Raw genomic sequence first — 23,406 nt, 5'->3', positions numbered from 1 at the left:
CTAGGTTGATAGAAGCACTGGGGACCCAATTGGGTGATTCTCACGAAATCTAGACTTAGAAGGTGTCCAGCATCAGATTTTTTAAAAAGGCCTTTAAGCCAATTCTTTTGCACATATAAGATTAAGGTCTGAAGTTACTATAAACATTATTTTTAGAGGATTTAAAAAATATTTCCTATAGAATTATTACATTTTTTAGATTATCATTATAAAAAATGATCATTAACGCAACATGATATTACATTAAATATATTAATTTAAAAACTCATGTTTTGGTAATGAGAACTAAAAAGTTGTCTAGGTACTATGACAAACAAAATTTAAACTTTTATCTGGAGAGAAAAAATAAGAACTGCTTACCTGGTAGCCATCTTGAGTGTCACAGTCATTTATGTCCCTTCCAACAATTTTTTTGAAATGTAAGTTCCTTGAGGGCTTTAACAATGATTGAAAATTGTTGCGGAGGATGAGAAAATTGGTCTTGGACACATTTATATTCCATATTATTGTCTCTACATTTACAAATGATCATCAAATACCACGTTTCTTTACTGTAAATGTTTATAGTATAACATGCACTGAAGCTTTTATTTTTTAGATTTTTTTATTATAAATATTCTCATGTCAAAGAACCCAAATCCAGTCATGGACACGTTGCGGTAATTAAAAATTTGCCCTTAAATGTGGAAAAACTACACAATTGGTTTGTATGATGTCATTTGAAATCATGTGCGAAATAGTCGAAGACATGTTTGTAACTGTATGCTTCTTATTTTGATACTCATACTTTGCATTTACTTTTTTATCAAAATGTTTCATGACACCTCATAAGTCTAATTTCGCGAGAATCACCCAATTATAGCACTTAAAAATGGAGAAAGTCAGATTTTCATGATACGTCCCCTTTAAGTAACACAACTCTCTGTATTTTATGTTTAAACTCTCCTAGGTTTTACTTCGTAGTGTGGTGTAAAATTATTTAAACATATGTCAGATTTGATGAGTCAAAACCAAAGCAAAGACTGTTGCATAAAGACACTACAACCACTTTAAAGAGAGAAACATTTGTTTCATTTCCACCGATTAAACCTTTGAATCTTTCTACCCATTGCAACCACAACATACTTCAGTTTATAATCCAGCTGCAGATTTTCCTGATGATGTCATTGCCAGTCATTGATACGGTATATAAATAAATAGCATGAGGTCATTTAATGCAACAAGGTGCAACATGTTCCCATCGAAGAACCAGTTTTGGCGATGAAGAACACTTTTATAGCACCCTTAATTTTTAAGAATGCAGTTTTTTTGCTGAAGTGAAATAAGACCACATGTGATCCAGTGCTATGTAACACGAGCCAGTATTTGCGTATATTACTGAAATGAAAGAAACCATCAATAATTGATTATACATCTCGATCTAGACTCAAGTAATTAGATGCAAGTAGGATATATGAAGGCACAATATAAATTGACTTTGAAGTTAATAATTAATGTTTCCTAGTATGGCTGTATAATTAAAGATTGTTTGTTGTATCACACATAGCACACATGTTGGAATAAAAGTCTCGCCCTATATGTCGAATACATTAAATTACCTGGCTGTTAGTAATTAATATCATGGCTATCAGATGTTATTTCTCATTCAAAATATACTATATAGGAACATAATAATGTCCAACAGTTTTGGAGATTTCTGTCTTTTCCATTCAAGTGTATGCTTGGAATAAAACCCATGGGTGTTGATATATAGCTACAGTACTGTATATAGTGGAGCGACTTGCCTAACGTAGTTTTGTTTATACCTAAGCAAGGCTATCACTTTCAGTCCTGTTCTAACATAATCGTCTGTGATTATATTATTGTCCTTTGCCGAAAGTAAACAGAGAAAGCAATAGATCGGGTCAGACAGGTTCATCCGGAAGTAAGTCCAGGATGTGCTCACACAGGCATCTTTGTAATATTTACCCAAATCTACTGGGAATCCCCATGCCATGGTTTATAATAAATAGACCAGCATTAGTCCTCTGGTAATGACCAGGCAAAAGTTGTAAAATGTTTTTACTCCCTCACCAAAGGCGTAAACAAAATTTATCAGCATATCTGCCCAAAAAGTGTCCAAAGACACCGGTTTCTGCAAAGACAACACAACATTGTTCCCAGACACAAGAAGTAAATGTGCAATATATTTATTGTGAAATAAACCTGTACAGACAGGATAAATTTACTTCAGCAATAATACAGTTAAATAATAAATCATCTTTAAATGACATACTGTAATAGTTATTCAAATAAATCATTTAGGCAAAGCAAAGTGATAGCAATAAAATGGCATAATGAAAACATTTCCAATGGTTGTGAAATGACATAAATATCAGACAAATTTTTTTTATTGGGGGAGGTCAATTGCATGTTTATTATAATTAGGAAGATATTGATTATTAAATAAAAATAGGCAAAAAAAAGATGCAAAGAAAGAGACAAACCAAGTTCAACACTGAATCATTTCAGATGTAACTGTCTATAAACACTGTTAAGAATTTACGCTACCCTCGAAATGGATGTAATATTGCATAATCTCATAAATAAATTATGTAAAATACCATAACATCTGTTTATGAGGTGATTGTTCAGTACTGTCCATAGCAAACTTTTCCTTCACATGTCCGATTCTTAGGCTTTGACGTACCAACACAATCTCATGGGAATTCGTATGTGTTTTACAAAGTGGCTTATTTGTATGAATTTGTACAACCAAATTTGCATGTTTGTGATTTGCTGTGACATTGAGATTAAGGGCGGAGTTAGAAGTGTTTTTTTAAATATGTATGATTTCCCATGAGATCCCAAAAATAGAGCCATTTATTGCACATATCATAAACTTGTATAGCTCTATACGTACCCATCATATAAATGGAACCCATCCATTCATATACCCAAAAATAACATCTTCCATTAAAAAATAGCTTAGCGTTAGACAAACCAGCTCCTGGCACTAGACCTGTGTGTTTTCCGACAGACCCCAAGAAGCCTTTCGGGGTTTGACAGTTTTTTATTGGAAGTTACGAACAGCATGTGTTGAATTATAAAAGCAAATCTCCTTCAGGAACTAGGTTTGTCAGTCCCGATAAAAGAAATGAAGGAAACTAGAATCTCACTCATGCAACGCACTAATACTTGTCTTGTTTTGTAGGCTCTCATTACTCTTTCTTTTCCTCTGTAGCTCCGTCGCTCTTGCTATCTGGCTTTTTGGGCGCCGGGCTGTCAAGGAAGAAGTCGTTGCAGGCCACGGTCAGTGCGCCCATGAGGATGATGAATTCGGTGAAGTCCACCTCGCCATCATTATTGGCATCCAGGTCATTCATTACTCGCTCCACCGCGTCTTTATCTTGAGCGTTCTGTGAATGACGACAATGAAATGAAATCATTTGTTCACCTCTGTGTCAGACCATTAAATGTTTTTTTGTACAGTGCAGAAAATCAAAGTCATATAGACATGACCAGAACTTGTGTGAAAGACAAAGTCACAGGCGTTTGGAAATACACCAGTAAGTAAAATCTTAAACACTTGCAGTGGTAAATTTATTGCACTATAAAATTTGTGTAAAATGATTGATAAGTTTATGTAAATGAAAGGGTGTGAATGTTTGCATTTTAGAGGTAAGAGCCAGAAATTAAATCTAAATGCACATCAGTTTGCAAAGGACGTAATTGTAGGGTCGCTGTGAATCTGTTAATTGTTCGTTATCAAACAGGTGTTTGTGTAATGCAAATGTTAACTTGTGTTACAGGTTCTTTCACATTGGTTTTGGCTGAGATGTAGGTACGGCAGATAGCAGGCAGGTGTTTGCAAAGGTGTTGAAACATTCAAAAATTCACACGTATAGGCATATGTCTCCAAACAAATTGTGGGACTTCTGGACTTTTAAAGGTATGTTTAAAAAAAACTGAATTTCGGAGTTTCCTTATGTACGGAAAAAATGTTGGGTTGTTTCTTAAAAACTTATTTTTCATTTCAACTCATTGTTGGGTAGAATATAAACAAATACAGCCACTGGGTTTAAATTAATGGTCAAACAATTATCCCTATAGGTGTCAATGGGGCAGTACCCTTTCAAAAACTATACTTTTGTACCTAAAGAATTCATATTAGTACCTCAAAGCTACCTTATTGGTACCAAATATATCCATATCTGTACCCAAATGGTACACTCTCAGGAAAAGGTACATGAAGGTACAGAAGTTGTCACTGGGGCGGTAAACATGTGTACCTAAAATGTGCATATTGGTACCTCTAAGTTAAACGCTCTACTGTACACATACTAGTACCTTAAAAGGTTTATATTTGTACTTAAATGGTACATATTAGGACCTTTTTAAAATGTACCGTCCCACTGAAAATGGTACAACTTTTGTACCTTTATTTTCTAAGGGTGTACCTATAAGAATTGTTTTAAAGGGTACTGTCCCAATGACTGAATTGCCTGGGTCCATTATTTTTTAACCTTTTCTTGAAAGTGCATGCTTGGTTTTTTAATCCAAAATGCTGGATTTTTATCCCAAGGTTGGATGAAATATGGACATTTTTCTAGGTTCATTTAACCCAGTTGTTAGGTTTGTCTATAATTTACATGTTATATTATTGTCTATATTAAAAAAAAATATTTCATTAAAACATTATATTAATGGAAACCTTGGAGTGCAAATACTTAATGTAATTTTAAATAAAATTTTTTATTTTAAAATAATATTCCTTTTTTGTTAAATAACTTTACAAACCGGTTGTATTTGTTAAAGAGCACCTATTTCATTGCTAAAAAACAACTCTATTTTGTGTATTTGGTATAATACAATGTGTTTGCTTGGTTTATGGTTAAAAAACACATTTTTTTCACATACCTACATTTTTGTAGCTCCAGATTTCACTCTCTTACTGAAACACACGGACACAGCAGCATGTCCCTGATTGGCCAGCTAATCTGTACGTTGTTATTGGCCTGAATACCTCTGACGTCAGCCGGAAATGTGACGCTTTTACCATGTTTAAAATATTCAGTCACAATGCGAAGTTAACTTACAGGCTGTGAGTCCGAAGCGTGAGGAATTATGATAAAGTCGGTCTTGTCTACATCACAAATCGTAAACAAATCCGTGTGTTTGTTGTAGTCCAAGAAAAGAGATTTACATTGGAGACGATAACTGATATCTTCGATTGCTTTGGGGTTTGTACCCTTTACATATCTTTTACATGTACTAATGCACATTTACACACCAAAGGAAATGTAAAATCATGAATCGGACCATAGGTGCTCTTTAACATTGGTAAATGCATTAACATCATCTGTTATTTTTAGCTAATTTCAGCTTTACTGATATTTTTTGCATTGGCATAGCATTAATGAAGATTCATTAATATTTGGATGTTTATATCTGGATAAGAGTAAAATATCATGTGCTAATGCAGGATGTGATTAACTAACCCACTGTGCCATTCTAAATATCCTTCAGAATGGTAACATATGTAGACATCCATTAAATGTGTCTTATGCCTTTCTCTTACCCCTAAATAATTTCCCAGTTCCTCTGTCAGCAGTTCCCTTAGTTCTCCCCGACTCAGCGTGTATTTGTCTCCTTCCTTTCCAGAATACTTATGAAAGGTCTTGATCAGCATCTGCATTGCGCTTTCCAAGTTGGAGCTGGGCTCTTTGGACATGCTGTATGTGGTTTTAAAAAAGGTCAAAGGTTAGATGCAACGAGATGGCGCGCCCCTCGCTAGACCCAGCTGCATGTACGGTCACATGACTAGCGTGGGCGGAGCTTAAGCTCAATCAATTCTGGCACAAACATAGGATTGGGTAAATAAGAATCGAGAGAATGGTGTGCAAATGTGTCAAATATTCTCTCAGTCATTAACTTAAATTAGGTTTATTTTAGGGGTGGGGGGGTTTCATTCCAAAAGCAACATTCTTACATATCACACTTTGACCGTGGCATCTTGGATCTTCTCTCTCCAGGTTCAGCAAACTACTGTGCATGTATAAAAACAGACAGAGTCATTGATGATTGCAATGAAAGAAGAGGAAGACTTTGGAGATGAAGGCTTTACTACATGCTTGGGCACAACTGTGTAAGTGTCGCTTTTCTTGCTTTAGTTTTACTAGACAGCACTTATATATAGATTACTTTATATTTGGCACTTTGGAGAGAAACACATACATTTAGATGACATCCTGGGATTGTCAACAATCCAGCCAGTGTTAGAATTGATACGATGGCCTTCTACATTAGAAGCATCATCCAGCTTTTAAGATTAATTCCCTGCTCACAGCTAAACCATCTACCTGTTGATCATGTATCAGCAGCCTCATCTCACAGGATACCACAAGTGAAACATTAAACTGTCAAAATGAAGATAAAACTACAGGCAAGTTCCCCAGAGAAAAGTCCTGCGAGTAATCCGAGACTCATGCATGATGAAACGCATACATATATGCAAAACCTGAAATTATGCCAATTTTAAGTGTAGAGGTCAAACTTAAGTGAAAGAAATGTTACTTCAGCTTGGATTTCTGCAGCACTTGTTTACTGAATCAGAGTAATATGAATGAATGTTGGGGCCAGGGTCCTGTTTCCTTCAAGTAGTTATTTGTAGTACTACACCAACTAATTTAACTAATTAGTGAACATAAGAGTAGCTCAAATGGTGAAACTGAGATCGAATACCTGTATGACTGGCCCTCAAGTTACTAAAACCACTGAACAACATTACATAATGGACTCGAACTACAAAACACAGGTTTAAGGTATAGCAATGAAAAGCTTTCATCGGATGAGTGTTAGAAAAATAGCAGTTTTAGAAAACACAGGCACTTGAAAATAATCTATGAACAAACACACAATGAAATGTGTAAAATGATGGCACAATTTCTTGAAGAAGACAGAAGAAATCAATTCACATTGACAATATCAGAAACTCACAACAAACAAACAAACAAGACGAGATAAGGAACACGTAATACCTAGTGACAGTGAGAAAACTGACCGCTCTTTGACGTACAAAGGAGTGATAAATAAGCACTACGGGTGCTTTTTATTGTAAGACTTCCCGCCGGCTTTTTGAATGACTAGACGTAGGTTGCCAGATGCGGTGACGTCAATGCCTTCGAGAAACCTATCAAATCCCATGTAAATGCAGTTTTCTGCATAGCCGGTTTATTGATTTTACAAGTAAACGGATAAAAACCGTTGCTATAATAGGTAGATTTTTAACAGTTATCCGCTTATTCGGTGCATGTAAACGCACTCATTAAGAAGGACACTGTCAACCCCAAAATTCAGATAAGTGGATATCCTATTAAATTTTTTCTTTTTGAATTTGAATAACAGGTTTCCTATTGATATAAATGACCTCATTGGGCCTACATCACCCATTGGGTTATAAAGCTAAACTGTTAACATGAGCTTTATATGAGTCGAGAGCAGACTTTTATGCTCTTTTTTACGCTTACTTCCGTTTGTGACATTTGTCTTTTACACGTGGACACATGCATGTACACATGAACAAAACTGCAAGAAAGCCAGTTAAGATGTTTACCCACAAAATTGTGGTAGTGAGAAAAAAACGACCTATGCCGATTTGTGTTGCTTAAGCCGTTTATAGGCTTTCCTATAGACGGTTTCATCGGATGCACATGCGGTGACGCGATTATGCGTCTGGTCGGAACTTTACTTCCGGTTTCAGGTTTTTAAAGGTCTGACTAGTTGCTAAACTGAACTCTTGAACAAATACCTCGTCGAAAATAAATGACAAATGTTTTGGTTTCCTAGGTAATCTAAGTGTTGTTTATTTTGTTTGTCATATAAATAAACTACTTTAAAAGGACTTTGTTGTTATTTTTTCTTAGAGGAGTTTACCGGAAGTTACGTGTTTTCCACGAAAGTCGCTTGTTTATGTTGTTACTGCTGAAACCGTCTATAGAAAACAGTTTTATGCGTTTACATGACCACACACGTTATCAGTATATTAACATTAATTGGCATACGACTGTGCATGTGAACGCACTCAATTTCTATGGTTGTCATAGACCTGGTCCAACAACTGCGTACCTGTATAGGTCAGTAGTAGAGCATTGTGTTAGCAGCGCAAGGCCATGGGTTCGAACCTAGGGTACACACATACTAATAAAAATGTAGGCTATACCTTGTAAGTCACTTTGGATTAAAAAGTGTCTGTCAAATTGTAATGTCAATTAATACACCTGATCTTCATCAGCACTGCACATTAAAATATAAACATTTGAAAGCTAAAAACAAATATTTACTAGGAATTTGATTAATTTTTAAATATTAAAAATCCTTTCATTCTTTAAGCACCATCAAGTTTTTTTTATAGTTAAGTTTACCTATCAAGGCTACCAAAAGGCTTCCATAATAGGCCTACAAACGGTTATTTGAAGACGACTAAAGAAACAATCAGTCGATAGTCCAATCCAAAAGCGCATTCATACGCTTCATACTCAAAAGGGAAAGGAAGGGCTCCCATCCGAGCCGTCTGTCTTACCTGAATGCCTACGGAGAGCTTCCTTTGTTAGTGATGAAGTGCCGGAGATAGTGATAGACAGCCAGAGAGCCGAGAAACATATGAGGAGAGGGAGAAAACCTCCGGGGTTTAAATATCACTCACTCCCCCCTCCTTCCTTAAGAGCATCTCCCATCTTCAGTTTCTGCCGTCCAACCCTTCACCCCTCCTTTACTCATCTGCCAGTATAAGGAGGGCCATTTGACCCTGTCATGCCAGTTAACTCAAGACAACAAGACTCTATGGGCCAGAGGAGTTTGCATTACAGTCCTTTATTGTTGAGCAGTTAGAGATGGTCAATCACACAGCATAGGAAATAAAGGCAGCGGATGTGGTCAGTACATTGAGCGGATACTTCAGATATGTACAGTTAATGAAATGCATTAGTTGAACAAACTAGAGATGTTACCCTGCCTGGGCTGTAAACTGTACTGCTGTTAGATTGATAAAACGTTTCTTATGCTTTATTTTTTATTTGTGCACACGTTACCAACTTAGAGGTTTAAGCTAACATACACATGCGTATATGAAATAACATACATATGGGTATATGATATATATGTTTACAAGAAATACATCTTTATTATACTTCTATGCATTTTCATAAAACACCACAGGACTATTTAAAATAAACTAGTAAGGCCAAAAAGATAAAATAGTGAGATTATAGTGGTGGGAAATTAGATTATGATAAAAAATTTAAACCAAAAACTATGGTTTTACTATGGTAACCACAAATTAACCATGGTTTTGCTACAGTAACCACTGATGTTATATGATGGTTATACAAATAGCGATCAAAAACAAAATAAAAACCTTGGGTACTACACTTTAACTATATTAAAACCATGGTTAATTTTCATAAAGGCATTTTTATAAAACATTTTAACTCTAGAAATTGAATTAAAAGGCCATATTATGTGCATACTAGTGCATGAAGAAATACTGTAGTATACTTTAGTATTTACTACAGTAAACCATTCATTTATAGTATGCTATACTACAGTATTATAAGGCATTAACCTTTAACATGAAGCCTACTATGGTAAGGTTTAAAACACTATAGTATCTTTCACTTTAGTTTATTATAGTAAATACTAAAGTATACTACAGTATTTATTTCATGTGGGATGTGAGCAATGGCGTTTTCCACATCACAACATATGGTTAAGACATGTGGTATACATCACACCTGCATGTTCAGAGATGTTAGCAGGATGATTGTAAAAGGCTATCTTATTTCTGATGGCGTTATGATGCTAATATAGCTGGAGCAAGCAATACCCGGCATGATGTTTGTGTAGGCAGACACGCCAAAGCAAACAAGGCCGTAACGGCGGCGGTTTTACATGGCCGGGATATACATGATAGCATGAGCTAAATGAGACCTCATTAGCATGCTGTGAATGAGTGCATTTTAGGCAGCGTAGGATTTCACACTGATGTAGGCTATACATATCTCTATAATGCATAATGGATTATCTATAATGTATTATGTAAACTGTTAGACCGTACAGAGATAGACCTAATGGCTACACGGTGAAAGTACAGATGGCTTTGTTTGTGAATTTGTGTTAAGTCCGGTATTTGGATTCATTCACGTTATGGCTTTCATGACACGATGATAGGAAAAAGTCACGTCTCCGCCACATATCAAAATTCATTGAATCATTGATAATCGGCGAAGAATTCAAGGAACGCTAAGATAGGGTTGCCCATTAGATCTGCATTACACAGTCGCCAAGTCTTCAGATGATACACAAATGTAATATCATTGATATGCCTAATATAAAATTGTAGCTACATACAAATGATACAAAAATATATTAGTGGTCTTTTAGATCCTCTTACACCCCCCTTAATAAGTCAGTCTCTAAGCTCTAAATTTGCAAAGATTATATTTTTGCAAAGCGATCATGTGTGTTAGATGTGAAAGCACAAAATATAACTTTATTTTAAAATGTTTTGTTGTGCCTCTTATCTTATTTAAGGGCCCTCAGGGGACTCCCTGTTACTGATATGATATTTTGTGTTTACTTGGGGCTGCCACGAGGGTCCCCCGGTGTAGATTCCATATCAAATGTTTTTAATTATTGAGTGCCAACTAAGCATCTGATATTGCAGCTTTTAAACAAATTGATGTGGCATAAAATTAAACGGTAAGAAAAACAACATATCAAAACTATTTGAAGTCTATTTGGATAAAAACAGCTGCTAGATGCATAAATGTCATGTAAGCATGTGTGAAAGACTACAATAAGGCAGAGACAGATAATGGAGGGTGTATGATAGTGTTAGATACCAAAGCCAGAATGTTAAAGCATGCCATAAAACTACATTATTTAAAACAAAATTGCTTTATTCTCATGCAAATAGCTCAAATTTGGCAGAAATGTGAACAACAAAGCATTCGGACTTAAGTCAGTGTTCCCATCCTTTGGGTAAGTTAACCATGGTTTTACTGTGCTATTTGCGGTATAACCAATAACCGCAAATTTACCATTGTTTCTCTACAGTACCCATTGCTCGGCCATGGTATTCGTAGTAAAACAATGGTTAAATTTCACAAGGGATTTGCACCACAACGCAAGCCCTGCACATAATTTGGTGATATTTGGAAAAATGCCACTTTATCAAACATAAAAAAATAAAAACAGGCTCATAGGGATTTTTAAATTACTGCAACACTAGGAAAAACAAATGTACGTCTAGCACCGGAGTCAACTGAGTAACCCTGTCATTAGAAAGTGGCACAAGCGAGCAGTAAACAACAATAGCAGAGGAACACAACACACAACTCTGCCGTACAAATTCTTCCTTGTCTTCATTCACGGTGGCTTTATAAAGATATTGAAGAGGGAAGACAGTGGTTGCAGTACCCTTACAACAACTCTGGCTCATATATTGACATAAGTTATTGCAGCCCTCTGACCATAGCTCACATTGGGCTAATTTCTATAACACACAATCGATAAAAAAAAATTTGAATCACAGGTATGAAGTGTTATTGAAATCAGAGATTAGTAATATCGACTTTGCAGTAACAATTTGTAGCGTATTGGCCGGGTTTCTTGTGTGTGTAAAAGATCACAATAAGGAAAATGACAAAAGTAAAACAAACACAAAAACTGAAGATTTGCAAATCTCATCTTCCTCGATCTCCTACGAGGCTTCATCGGTTTTTTTCTGCTCTTCAGCTTGCTTCTCTGCCGGCTGGACCTCGTCCTGCTCTGCCTTCTCCTCTTCCGGCTTCTCCTCCTCGGCCGCCGCCTCTTCGGCCACCGGCTCTTCCTTCGCTGCCTGTGGTTCTGCCTGTGGTTCTACCTTCGGTTCTTCCTTCGGTTCTGCCTGCTGTGGCTCTGCGTTCGCTGCGGCCGTTTCCTGGGCTGAACTTTCAGCTTGCGATTCGTTTTCCCTGCAACGCTGAGTGCTGACAGACTCCGCCAAGTAGCCGATCAGAGTCATGTACTCTTGGAAGCTGACCTTGCCATCCTGGTTGTTGTCAAGATCTTTACGCATGTTTTTCACGGCTTCATTATCATCTGTGCCCTAAACACAAAGTTGTTCGGATGGTTAGTATTGCAGCACACTTGAGTAAGTTTAAATTTAACTCATTCCCCTTTTTTTTTTTTAAGTTGCCCGCCAAAAATACAAAAATCTTCAAAAATACAAAATGTTAAAAAAATTGCGTTGCATTTTTATGAAGGAATTTTATTAGAGATCCGATTCAGAACGCTTATCAAGACATACACAGAGTGTAAAATTAATAAATAATTTTTTGCTTCAGTTTTTTATAAATTGGGTAAGAGCGCCATCTAGTGGATAATTGCGTTAATACAGATTACCATAAAATCTCATCAGGAACACGTTATCTTCATGCAAATGTTTTCACTTAATTGACAAGATAACTCGTCAATAGTGGGGAATGAGTTAAATTACATGGATTAATCATGGTGATGCAGTGTTATAAAATGTTAATAATTAGATTTTTAGCTTTTTTACAATTTTTATACGAAAACTTACAGTAAGGAACTAAATCATTTAAAGCGTAACTAAACCCCTGGTCAAAGCCTGACTCCACCCACTGGCAATATTTGAAAAATGCAAGAAAAGTGGGAAGATCCCAACGGAGATAGAGGGGACGAACTAGCTCGTACCAAGTGTGTGGTGAGATCGTAACAAGGGCGTGGTGATCTTGAACCTGCTTACGTCACGAGTCATTTTTTGGACTCAACATCCAATAGGAAAATTCAACTGCAGTAGCCACCGTTCAACCTGAAGAGGGCAGCACTCACTCGTTTTTACACCATATATTGTAGTTTTGAAACACTTTATATCCAAATGTTAAAAAACTTACTAAAATCAATGAACAGCACTAATAAACCATCATTCTTACAGATCAGTAACTAAAAAAAGTTGGATTAGGGTTTAGTTACTCTTTAATAGATAAAAGACTGACTGTAAAAATATTTTGTCAGTTAATAAAAATGTGCTTAATGTAGAAACAACCAAGTATTATCCAACGCATTCTCAATGCAATTCGTACGTATTTTACAAGTGGCTAATTCGTATTAATTCGTACAACCAAAATCTTATGTTTTTGTTCGTTTTTCTTTCACCCGTGTGACATTGGGGTCAGTGGTGGGGTTAAATTATTATTATTATTTTTTACAATAATCGTATCGTGTTTTTTGTACAATTTACTTCGTACAAATTCATACTAATTACTGTGTGTGCACACCGCCAGCGACTTTTTCGGTGTGTGTCGCTAGTATCTTTCAATGCGGTTGTTAGGACACGTTCCTAATTCTGCTTGTCCTAATAATAGGGTGACCATACGTGCCATTCTTCCCGGACACGTCCTGGCCAGGATTTCGGGTTCATCTTCCGGAAGTCTTATTTGTCGACCGCATACGTCATAGAGGATTATTATTATTATTACAGAAAAGTAACGGTTACATTTAAAGGTAAGAATGAAACTAAGATTGTATGTATTATGTTTTTAACTGAATGGCGTATGCGGTCAACAAATACGACTTCCGGAAGACGCACCGAAATCCTGTCCAGGACGCATCCGGGAAGAATGACACGTATGGTCATCCTACCTAATAACAACTATAATCAAATAAGCAAGTGTCCTCTCATTAAATGACGAAAGACGGATAACTCCACAGCTTCACTCTCATTGGTTGTTGCTCCTGAAAGTCGTTTAACATTTGCATAATGTTGAATTGAATCAAAGCCCTTTAAGGAAGTCGTTTCACTGCAGCGCCATATTTGCAATCTCTCCATGAACAAAACCAACAAGAACCGTTAAGTCTGCGCATTTGCAAAGTCCCCCTTTCAGAGGATTGCATTCTTTAACGGTTGGTGATTTGGTCTTTTTTTTAAGTAATTTTTGTATATCTTAAACAGTGAAGTTAGGAGAGGAGAGAGGGTATGGGATCGGCAAATGACCATGAGCTGGGAATCGAACTCGGGTCACCGAAAGTGCGAAAGCACCACATGTCGGAGCACTGCCCACTACACCATCGGCTCCAACAATTGGTCTTTTTTACTGGGAGGCGGGACTAGAGTGGCCATTCTGACTTTTTCGATCTCCCCCCAGTCATATCAATACCAGTGACGCATCCTGTTAATATTAAATATCTTTCACTGAGCTCTAGCTGCCTGGACACGCCCACTTTCTTTCGTTCGTGTCACTGGAAAGCGGCAAGCAGCCGTTGGCGACCGTATGGGCATGTCCAGCGATGTGAGAAAGTTAAGAAAAGTTTAACTTTATGCAAATGATGAGTGAATTTCGGGAGCGACTAACAATGGGAGCGAAGCAATGCAGTTCACATCATCCTTCTCTCATCAGTAACTGGTACTCCTTTGTTTATGACAACCAGATTTAGAAACGCCTCATTGAAAGAGACGGGCGACACACAGCAAGAAAGTCGGTAGTGGGTAAAGAATGAAATTGTGTCGCTATGTCATTTGCTAGTCACTGCCGGTGTGCACGTAGCTTTAGCCAACTTGTAAAATACATACGATTTCCCGTAAGATCAGGCTGTATTATCTTGCACCAAAACAAATTTGTAGCTTCTTGGTCTGGTTACCACTTTAATCGTAAATGCTGTCAAATATGCGATTACATTTTTTTACATTCATAAATATGAACAGAGCTCCTAACCACTAGAATGTTCTTCAGTTGATTCTTCACAAGACTCTGAAACTCTTTCGCTCCAAGGTTTTCTTTTCCCTTGGCCGACTTCAGAAAGACCCCAACTACTGTTTTAATGGCTGCCTCCATTTTTCCTTTCGCTCTAGAAAAGAAAGAACAGCATTAGTTCACTAAAATAATACATTCAGAAACATAAGTGTATGGAAAATGATAGTTGCAACATTTGATTTTGTATTTTTGGTGGAAAACATGACCGCTTTATATGGCTTTGGTCCTTTCATCAGTGCAAACGTATACGTTTTATCATCATGCATTGACTTTTATATATTTTTTTTGTTCAAATCCCTAACAGTATAAGCAATAGTTATACTGATGCTTGTCCTAGCGGGTGCCACTAATTAATTTGGAAGAAAGGAGTGATTAGATGGTTGGTGACACTTTTAGTACCTGAAAGTGTACTAGAGGGTGGAGAATGGAAATCTTGGGGGTTTGAACTGACAGTCGATTGCAGATAAGGAACGAAAGAAGAAAGAGGCAAGTCGCCAGTGACTGTCCTAATCTTCGATAGGTCATCTGATCCCCTGATGACCGAACCACAGAGCGGCTTCACGTTTCTCAACAGCTCAAAGACATCTCTTCCTCTATCTCCCTTTTTCTTTCTTCATTAACTTTTCTTCAGTCACACAGAAATTCATTTACTTTCTCTCGCATTCCACCTCGCAGTCTTTCACCGAATGGTCAAAGGCTCGAAGGAAATGCAGATACCCAATCGCCTTGCAGATCACAGAATGGACGGCATTATTTAAATTCTTCAAAGAGGTGCATAAGGTCATCGCTCAACTATGGTTGGCATGAAGAGGATTTTTCAAAATAGGTAACTAGTAGCGCATTGCTTTAGCAGTGCAAAAGGTCATGTGTTCGATTCCTAAAGTACACAAATACTGATAAAGAATGCTCGTAAGTCACTTTGGATAAAAGCATCAGCCAAATGAGTCATTTCCGATTCATGTTGTCAATTTACAGCACCCTGTTGTTGTTACATCCAACATTACACTAATACATCCAAGCAAACAATGCTCTACAGTGTGGCTTTGATGCATACACACAAACATTTCATTGATAAAATCTTGCATTATAAACTCGAGTGTACCGCAAAAACAAACACTTGAAATCCTTTGAATTCCAGTCGTTTCTCTTCACGCATATCATTCACAGAAATGTCTTCTCGCTAATTAAGTAAGACTGTGAACCTTATCATTTGCATAGCGTTGAAAACAAAGACGTACTGTACAAAACCACTGAGTGACACCGATAAGCCTTTGGCTGGTTATTGTGGGTCAAATCTGTGTAGGTATGTTTGTCACCCGAGACGCCTTCTAATGCCGCCGAATTAGCTGATGCACATACGCAGCTCTTTATCACCAATGATAACTGCGTCTACAGGTAGTAAGCAATTAAGAAACATGGCCATTAGCTTAATTTAATGGCAGAGAATGAGATACAGAGATGACGCAGGAGAGCCATAATAAAGTGTCTGGTTTCATTGGCCGTGTAAGTGTGAGATGGTTTCTTACATTTGTCAACCTGTAAACTGCAGGTGGAATGGTGCAGTAAATAGTTTACTTCCTTGACACACAGACACTTTTTTGACGATGGCACAATTTAAGTGTATACTTCATACTGGCTGCCTTAAGTATACCCTACTACACTGTCAAAAAAAATGGTGCCTAGTTGTCACCGAGGTGGTGCCATTTAAAAAAAAAGTGCATCCTTGTACCTAAAGAGTTCATACATATTGCTATCAAAAAATACCTCAAAGGTACTGATATTTGGTACCAGCTGGATACGTATTAGGACCTTTTTAAAGGGACCATTTTTCTTATACTTTAACGTGTTCCTGTAGCTCTCTTGCGTAGATCATGGGTTCCCAGGTACACACATATTGATTAAAAATATAACTTGAACACACTGTAAGCCGCTTTGGATAAAAGCATCTAAAATTGCATGAAATGTAAATCATGTCTTCGGTTCTCTTCATTTCTTTATGCAAAATTATAGTTACTTTTATAGTTACATCATGTTTTGGTAAGGTTCTGTATAATTACAAATGTTGTCGTAAAGACTTCAGCCATAGATGTAAGCATCATAAAGATATATTATAGCCTGCTGTCTATTAAACATGCATGATAATGTGTCTGTCTGGAGACCTAGACTCTGCCTTAACACTTAACTGACTCACATGCCGTAAAACTGAGACACAGTCCTACTGTACAATCTGGATCCTATCGGTTCTTATCCACCGTACAGACTATCTACATGTGCCACAAGAGCAAAGGCCTTCTGCTTTGTTTTGAGTCAATACTGTGTTGTTGTCCCAATTTTGCGAACGCAGCTCGTCGTTACAGTCATATTTCTGGTAACCCATAGGCACCCTTCATTGATCCTGTTGACTTTTTCAACCCTTGGTCTTGAACCCTATCCAGTGCCAGTCTTAAAGTCAGGTGAATTATTAATGCTCTTGGCCCCTGACCTGGCAACTCCGCACGTGCTACCCAAGACAGTCTCGAGGTTTAACCCAAAACTCCTTCAGACAGACAGCACGTGAATGGGCCGCTCATGTTTGCTAACAATAAGTAATGAAGCAGGATCTTCCATTACTTAAGTGACTCTCCATAACAGACATGACCTTTTTTGTGTCTGGTATAACCTGAAAAAATACAGTATTGTGAAATATCACGTTAAAACCATTAAAAGTGTGTTTTGGACATTATTCCATTATGGTTGCTATCTGGCACATAACATCCCATTATTGGAGACCCACAATAATCTCTATTAAAACCAATATAATTCCTAAATCCATTAGCATTTTTGTGTTTATTCAGAAGGGAAATCCGTGCAAACAAAGTTTGAAAAAGATAAACGACACATAGGTGTATGGAGGTTAACACAGGTGACACTCTAGCGTTTCTCTTCAATGCGCAAAAGAGATTGATAGGTTTGCGTTTCCACGCGGGAGAACGTGATACGCGCGCGCCCTATCCGTTCGCGTGCCTTATAAAAAATTCACACAGGAACGAGTCTGCCAATGCATATAAAAAGACGTGGGTAACAGTCTCGATGTGGCTCTTATTTTCATCAGTCTGATGGATACAAAACAAGTAAGTTAACAGTCTGAAGTCTGACTGAACTAATAAAACCGTTGTGACTGGAGGCCATATATTAGACTTCATGTAAAGTTGACACAGGAGACATTTTCATAAAACTGCTTCTACTACTAATACAACTTTAAGTATATAAAAAAATGACATATAATATAACATGATAAATATAATTTAATAAAACTATGAATAAAATATGTTTTAATAATTTTTATAGATGATCTACATATATTTTTATATATATTATACGTATAAAATGTAATATAAATATGTCTTATAAAAAACTTTTTAAATATTAAATACATTTTTATAGTACACGTTAACTATAATAAAAAGTATTTAATATTTTAAAAAAAATTATAAAACATTTATATTACATTTTATATGCAATGGCTATAAACCTATATTTAGTTTTGTACTGCGTATATCATGGTTAAACTGGTTACTGTAGTGAGGCAGAATGTTAAATTTGCGGTTACTGTTTTACTCTGGTAAAACCATGGTTAATTTTGAAGTTCAAATATGTATTTATGTACTCATAAGAAAAAGTCGCGATTAACTACAACGTATAACCATTAAAAGTGCATTTATTTTTAAGATGTAGCCTTAACGTACATTCATACTGTACAAACGAAACAGCGGCGCGCGCAAACGGCAGATCTGCGATCAGTTGGCGGATGATTATCGAAGGGTGTTCCTAAAACGTGGCGTTAACACTGCGCAAAATCTCTTCTAAGTTACAAACAGCAAAGTTTCGTGTTCTTTAAACCAGTCGATAATGTGAAATAAAAGCTTTTCGGAGCACTTACCCTAAATTGAGGACAGCAGGGATTGACACTTCACAGTAGCTGCAGTAAAACCTCTTTTCCTTTCCCTTTTTCCTCCCTTCGTCAAAAAAACTTGTCAGACTCGAACCGCTGCCCGACTCTCTTCCGTGATTTTTTTTTTTTTTTTGCCCCTGACTCTCACAAAGGGCGTGCACCTGGAGGAGGGGAACTACTGGACGAACTTATATGGGACAGTAAAACAAACTTTGAGTTTGAACTTTAGGTTTGGAAATGAAAAGTCTGTTGCTTTATGAAGTGCAAATATGATGTCATGCCATTAATCAAACTGGGAAAAATGGCAGACGACGTTGGTTTTGTTTTAATGCTTTAGTGGGAAGTACAAAAAATGTTAACCCTTACCTGTACAATGCATAAGCATGATGCTTTTATGCATTTTGACAGTATGGTGCATTTTATATATTTTTACATTTTCAGAATTGAATGCACTTTAATAAAGCTTGAGATGGTGTATTAATATAAGCCTTCGGGAGACAGACTTATGAATCATAGCCCAGTAGCTGTGCTTTACTCAGATTATCTTCGAATGCCTTTGATTATGTGTTTGAAAAGAGCCACCGCCTTTTATAAATTGGTTTGGTGTCAGTTGTGTGGACTATGGCCATGTCTGAGTCACACCTCGTATATCTTATTTATACTACCTAAGTATACCAAGTTACTACTAAGTTACAAAGTTCACCCTTGACTTGAATTATTACATTTAAGATTTTGCATTAAAAAGTCATATATCTGGGTTTGTAGCATTGTATTTGCATCTACCCTACATTAGGCCAGGTGTGTGGTGCGGTGCTGTTGGTTCAAGTAGCTTTAGGGTCACATCATAAAGCCAGCAAAATGGTTAGGTTATAACCAAAATGATCTCCATACATCTCTCAATTATATTTCTTATGACTAGAGTTTTTAAGCAAACTCTATTTGAGTATTTTTAAGTAGGTTACATCATTTAAAGTTTTATAATTCATGTGTCATGTTAGTAAATTTGCCTTGACCTAATTCCATTTGCAAATAAGATCTAAATCTCCCTTATTATCTATTAGAAACCAACACCCTTCCCCAAAGGCACACCTTAAAGCGACGTTCTGGCAGCGTCTGCTTTTATATTGTGTGGGAGATCAAATATGTTAATAAGAACAAAGGGAACTGTGTATAGACACTTTTCTCTAAACCCCTAACTGACTGCTGGCTGTATAACTGCTTTTGGAAAGATCTAAGCCATAAGACAGGTGAGGGCCTGAGGGTGGTGTTGGGTTACCATAAAATGTTGTTATTAAACCATATCCTCGAAATTACAGAGAGAGAGAGAGAGAGAGAGAAAGAACGAGAGAGAGAGGCGGATATGTTTTCGGACAGAATTTTATGTGACACAGTCAATAAAGAGGCGGGGCAATATTACAATGGTTTCTTTATTTGGTGTCATCCACCTGCACACACTGGTCCCACCTGTGCTTTAACTAGGAAGATAAAACTTAACACATTTGTACTATTGTGTAGGTTCAAAAATGAAGTTGCAGTTGCTCGTTGGCTAAAAACCGCCATGCTTGTTTGCCAGATTGCCAATCAGCTGCCAGAATTCCAGGAACGTCAGCTCTCCATCATTATTGGCATCCAGTGAGCTCATGAGCTGATCAACCACTGCTGGGTCAGATGCATTCTGTGAGAGAGACACATGGACAGACATGTGTTTACACTTATAATAGCACTGCCACCATCTAGTGGTTGTTACTGGAATCGCACATTCTTTTCTGCTGACCTATTAACATGGGAGGAGTTCCTGTTCTGCATGACCCAAACTGAATGGGCTCTGATGTGGCATTTTTTTCCCTTTGTCTCTAGCCTTGCTGATCTAGTTTGGATGTCAACATGCTGAAACTAAGCATTTTTAAACATGCAAGTTTGAATCTGCAAAGCGCTGTAATCTTTGAGCTCTTTAAGCCCGGAATTAGGATAATAGGAGTGCATATCCCTGTTTCTCGGGTAAGGGCTCGAGCAATAACCACAACAAAAAAGTTAACAACATATGACTATAGAGGACTGGAAAAAGTATTATAACTTTTAATTTATAAAAATTTCCTTAATCATGGTTTACTGTATATAAAAGCCAATTTGAGCTGTTCAAGGCCTTAATGTTAATAATCTATGTATTTCTTTTATTCGATGATCTTAATACAATAAAAAAAATAGAAAGATGTGGCAAAAGGTCATCCTAAAAGTCCACATAGGGTATAAGCATTAAAGGGGACATTTCACAAGACTTTGGTGTCCCTAGAGTACGTATGTGAAGTTTAAGCTCAAAATACCGTATAGATAATTTATTATAGCATGTTAAATTGCCACTTTGTGAAAACTCACTTTGTGCACTGAAAAAAAAAATGATTTTCAAGAAAAAATGTTCTTAGTATTTTTGTCTTGTTTTCAATAAAAACATTAAAAAAATTAAATTAAGATGCTTTTTCTTGATGAGCAAAACGACCCAAGAAAAGTAATTAAAAAATCAAATAATATCAAATTTAAGTGATTTTGTGCATAAAACAAGCAAAAAAATCTGCCAATGGGGTAAGCAAATATTTTTGAAAATTTTTCTTAAACACTAAATTCAAGAAAAATTTGCTTACCCATTGGCAGATTTTATTTTAAGCATCTTAATTTAAATATTTTAGATATTTTTACTGAAAACAAGACAAAAATACTAAGAAATTGTTTTCTTGAAAATATTTTTTGCAGTGAAAAATGCAAATGAGCTGATATCTGCACAAAATACCAGTGGCGTGGTTGGATAGTTAGATTAAGGGGCGGGATTATCCCCTTCTGACATCACAAGGGGAGCCAAATTTCAATAAGCTATTTTTTCACATGCTTGCAGAGAATGGATTACCAAAACTGAGTTACTGGGTTGATCTTTTTCACATTTTCTAGGTTGATAGAAGCACTAGGGTTGCACTTAAACACGAAAAAGTCTGATTTTCATGATATGTCCCCTTTAAAGCCCAACAATGTAAAGGTCAGTGAAGCTGTAAACTCTTACAGCACCTGAGGTTCAGCCAAGATGCATCTTCTTACCAAGAACCATTTTGAGTTGGTTACATGGTTCTGTGGAAATTAAAAACGTTCTTGATGTTACATTATAGGTTTTTTAAGATTCAGCGTATTTGTTTTTGGGTTCTTTTAAGCAGCAGAAATAGGGCCCTAGATTATTTTGTGCAACTTTAGTAGGTTAGGCTTTGAAGTTGGAATATGGATATTAAGCTGCTATAAGCTACAAATGATTTTGATGCTAAGTATCATAAGGCTGAACATGACACTCATATTGGCTTACCTTTACAAGATTTGGGAGCTGGGATCCGAGCAAACTTTTAAACTCTTCTTTGCTCAGAGTAGTTGCAGAGCCATCCTTTCCAGCATAAGTTTTGAACTGGGAAACCAGCACGTTAATGGCAGACTCCATGATTTTGAGTGAAAGATGGTTTGATGGCTAAAAAATGAAGAAGACAGGTTATTACTTTCTAATAGGTAAAACTGTCTACCAGCGATAACCAAATCCAGACCACCAGAATTCAGTTTACAACTAAAAAACACTATAAATAATCTATAAAATGCAGTGTTCCTGTAGCTCAATTGGTAAAGCATAGTGTTAGCACCTCAAATGTCATGGGTTCAATTTTCAAGTGACACACATGCTGAAAGAAATGTATTTGCACTATAATGCAATGCAAAAAATACTCTATGAGAATTGAGAATGCAGAGCTAAAATGACCACGAAATCACTCATAAAGGTCAATTTTTTAAAATTTGAGATTTTTACATCATCTGAAAGCTGAATAAATAAGTCTTTGATGTATGGTTTGTTAGGATAGGACAATATTTGGTTCATTTATACAACTATTAAAAAAAAAAAAACTAAGGGTGCAAAAAAATCTAAATATTGAGAAAATCACCTTTGAAGTTGTTCAAATAAAGTCCTTAGCAACACATATTACTAATGATAAATATTTTTTATATATTTACAGTGGTACATCTGCATGCAACATAATCTTTACATGATATCCTAATGATTTTTGGCATTGAAAAATCTATCATTTTGACCCATACAATGCATTGTTGGCTTTTGCTACAAATATACCCGTGCGACTTAAGACTGGTTTTCTGGTCCAGGGTCACAAATACATTTAATAAATGAGCTAATATGGACTCACCTGATCCGAGGAGTGATGTACAGGTTCGAAGAGATGTGCTCTGTAAATGGCCACATATCGGCCTTTATATTCATCATCTTATTGTCGACCTCAGCGGAAAACAAAAATCACCCCCCCCCTACCTGTCAGACTGTTCTTATCTCTGTTGTTTCCATAGTGAAGCTCAGACTCTCTCACACACAAACACAGATAATAGAGAACATATATATTTATCAATACAGAATACGTCAATACCTTATACACAGAGCACTTTAGAGTATTTATTTTGTTATTCAATATATTATTAAATGCACTTATTTTTTGTTTGTTTATGACTATTTCAAAGCATAAGCAATCACGTGTGTTGAATACTATATACCCCTATCAGGTTTCCTAAATGTTTTCAATCCAAACATCTGTTTGTCAACCCAGGACATTTAATCTGATTACTCCATCAAAACTTACTCAGCATCAACTGACGTACTGGAAT

The 23,406-nt window shown here is 36.5% G+C and overlaps 3 protein-coding genes across 5 annotated transcripts; all 3 read right to left on the bottom strand.

Moving 5' to 3' along the window:
- Positions 1-3,193: 3,193 nt before the first annotated feature.
- Positions 3,194-8,695, bottom strand: s100s (S100 calcium binding protein S). Of its 3 annotated transcripts, XM_065287200.1 has the most exons (4): positions 8,561-8,695; positions 5,972-6,027; positions 5,561-5,714; positions 3,194-3,398 (listed from the first exon to the last, which is right to left on the bottom strand). In XM_065287200.1, exons 2-4 carry the CDS (start codon positions 5,992-5,994, stop codon positions 3,201-3,203), a joined length of 375 nt encoding a protein of 124 aa, XP_065143272.1. In that variant the 5' UTR covers positions 5,995-6,027; positions 8,561-8,695; the 3' UTR covers positions 3,194-3,200. The 3 variants fall into 3 exon arrangements, with proteins under 3 accessions (XP_065143272.1, XP_065143289.1, XP_065143280.1); XM_065287217.1 differs by lacking the exon at positions 5,972-6,027; XM_065287208.2 differs by lacking the exon at positions 8,561-8,695 and having other exon boundaries at positions 5,972-7,268.
- A 139-nt stretch (positions 8,696-8,834) lies between these two features.
- On the bottom strand, positions 8,835-18,975 carry s100u (S100 calcium binding protein U). The gene is made up of 3 exons (XM_065287188.1): positions 18,712-18,975; positions 14,754-14,886; positions 8,835-12,127 (listed from the first exon to the last, which is right to left on the bottom strand). The coding sequence occupies exons 2-3, from the start codon at positions 14,871-14,873 to the stop codon at positions 11,741-11,743; spliced, it is 507 nt and encodes a 168-aa protein (XP_065143260.1). The 5' UTR covers positions 14,874-14,886; positions 18,712-18,975; the 3' UTR covers positions 8,835-11,740.
- Positions 18,976-20,133: 1,158 nt separating this feature from the next.
- s100a11 (S100 calcium binding protein A11) lies at positions 20,134-23,093 on the bottom strand. The gene is made up of 3 exons (XM_065287175.1): positions 22,938-23,093; positions 22,061-22,216; positions 20,134-20,398 (listed from the first exon to the last, which is right to left on the bottom strand). The coding sequence occupies exons 2-3, from the start codon at positions 22,187-22,189 to the stop codon at positions 20,270-20,272; spliced, it is 258 nt and encodes an 85-aa protein (XP_065143247.1). The 5' UTR covers positions 22,190-22,216; positions 22,938-23,093; the 3' UTR covers positions 20,134-20,269.
- Between the last annotated feature and the right edge of the window lie 313 nt (positions 23,094-23,406).

Source organism: Paramisgurnus dabryanus, chromosome 19 (genome assembly GCF_030506205.2).
Source record: "Paramisgurnus dabryanus chromosome 19, PD_genome_1.1, whole genome shotgun sequence".
Lineage (NCBI taxonomy): Eukaryota > Metazoa > Chordata > Actinopteri > Cypriniformes > Cobitidae > Paramisgurnus > Paramisgurnus dabryanus.
This window is presented reverse-complemented; position numbering and strand designations above follow the sequence as displayed.

Coding starts and splice junctions, on each gene's coding strand:
- s100u (XM_065287188.1), bottom strand. CDS start 14,873: ATGGAGGCAGCCATTAAAACAGTAGTTGGGGTCTTTCTGAAGTCGGCC. Junction 12,128..14,753: donor AACTGAAGAACATTCTAGTG/GTTAGGAGCTCT, acceptor CTTTGTGTTTAG/GGCACAGATGATAATGAAGC.
- s100s (XM_065287200.1), bottom strand. CDS start 5,994: ATGCCACGGTCAAAGTGTGATAT. Junction 5,715..5,971: donor CCACGGTCAAAGTGTGATAT/GTAAGAATGTTG, acceptor AACCACATACAG/CATGTCCAAAGAGCCCAGCT. Junction 3,399..5,560: donor AACTGGGAAATTATTTAGGG/GTAAGAGAAAGG, acceptor CGTCATTCACAG/AACGCTCAAGATAAAGACGC.
- s100a11 (XM_065287175.1), bottom strand. CDS start 22,189: ATGGAGTCTGCCATTAACGTGCTGGTTTCCCAGTTCAAAACTTATGCT. Junction 20,399..22,060: donor AGCTCCCAAATCTTGTAAAG/GTAAGCCAATAT, acceptor TCTCTCTCACAG/AATGCATCTGACCCAGCAGT.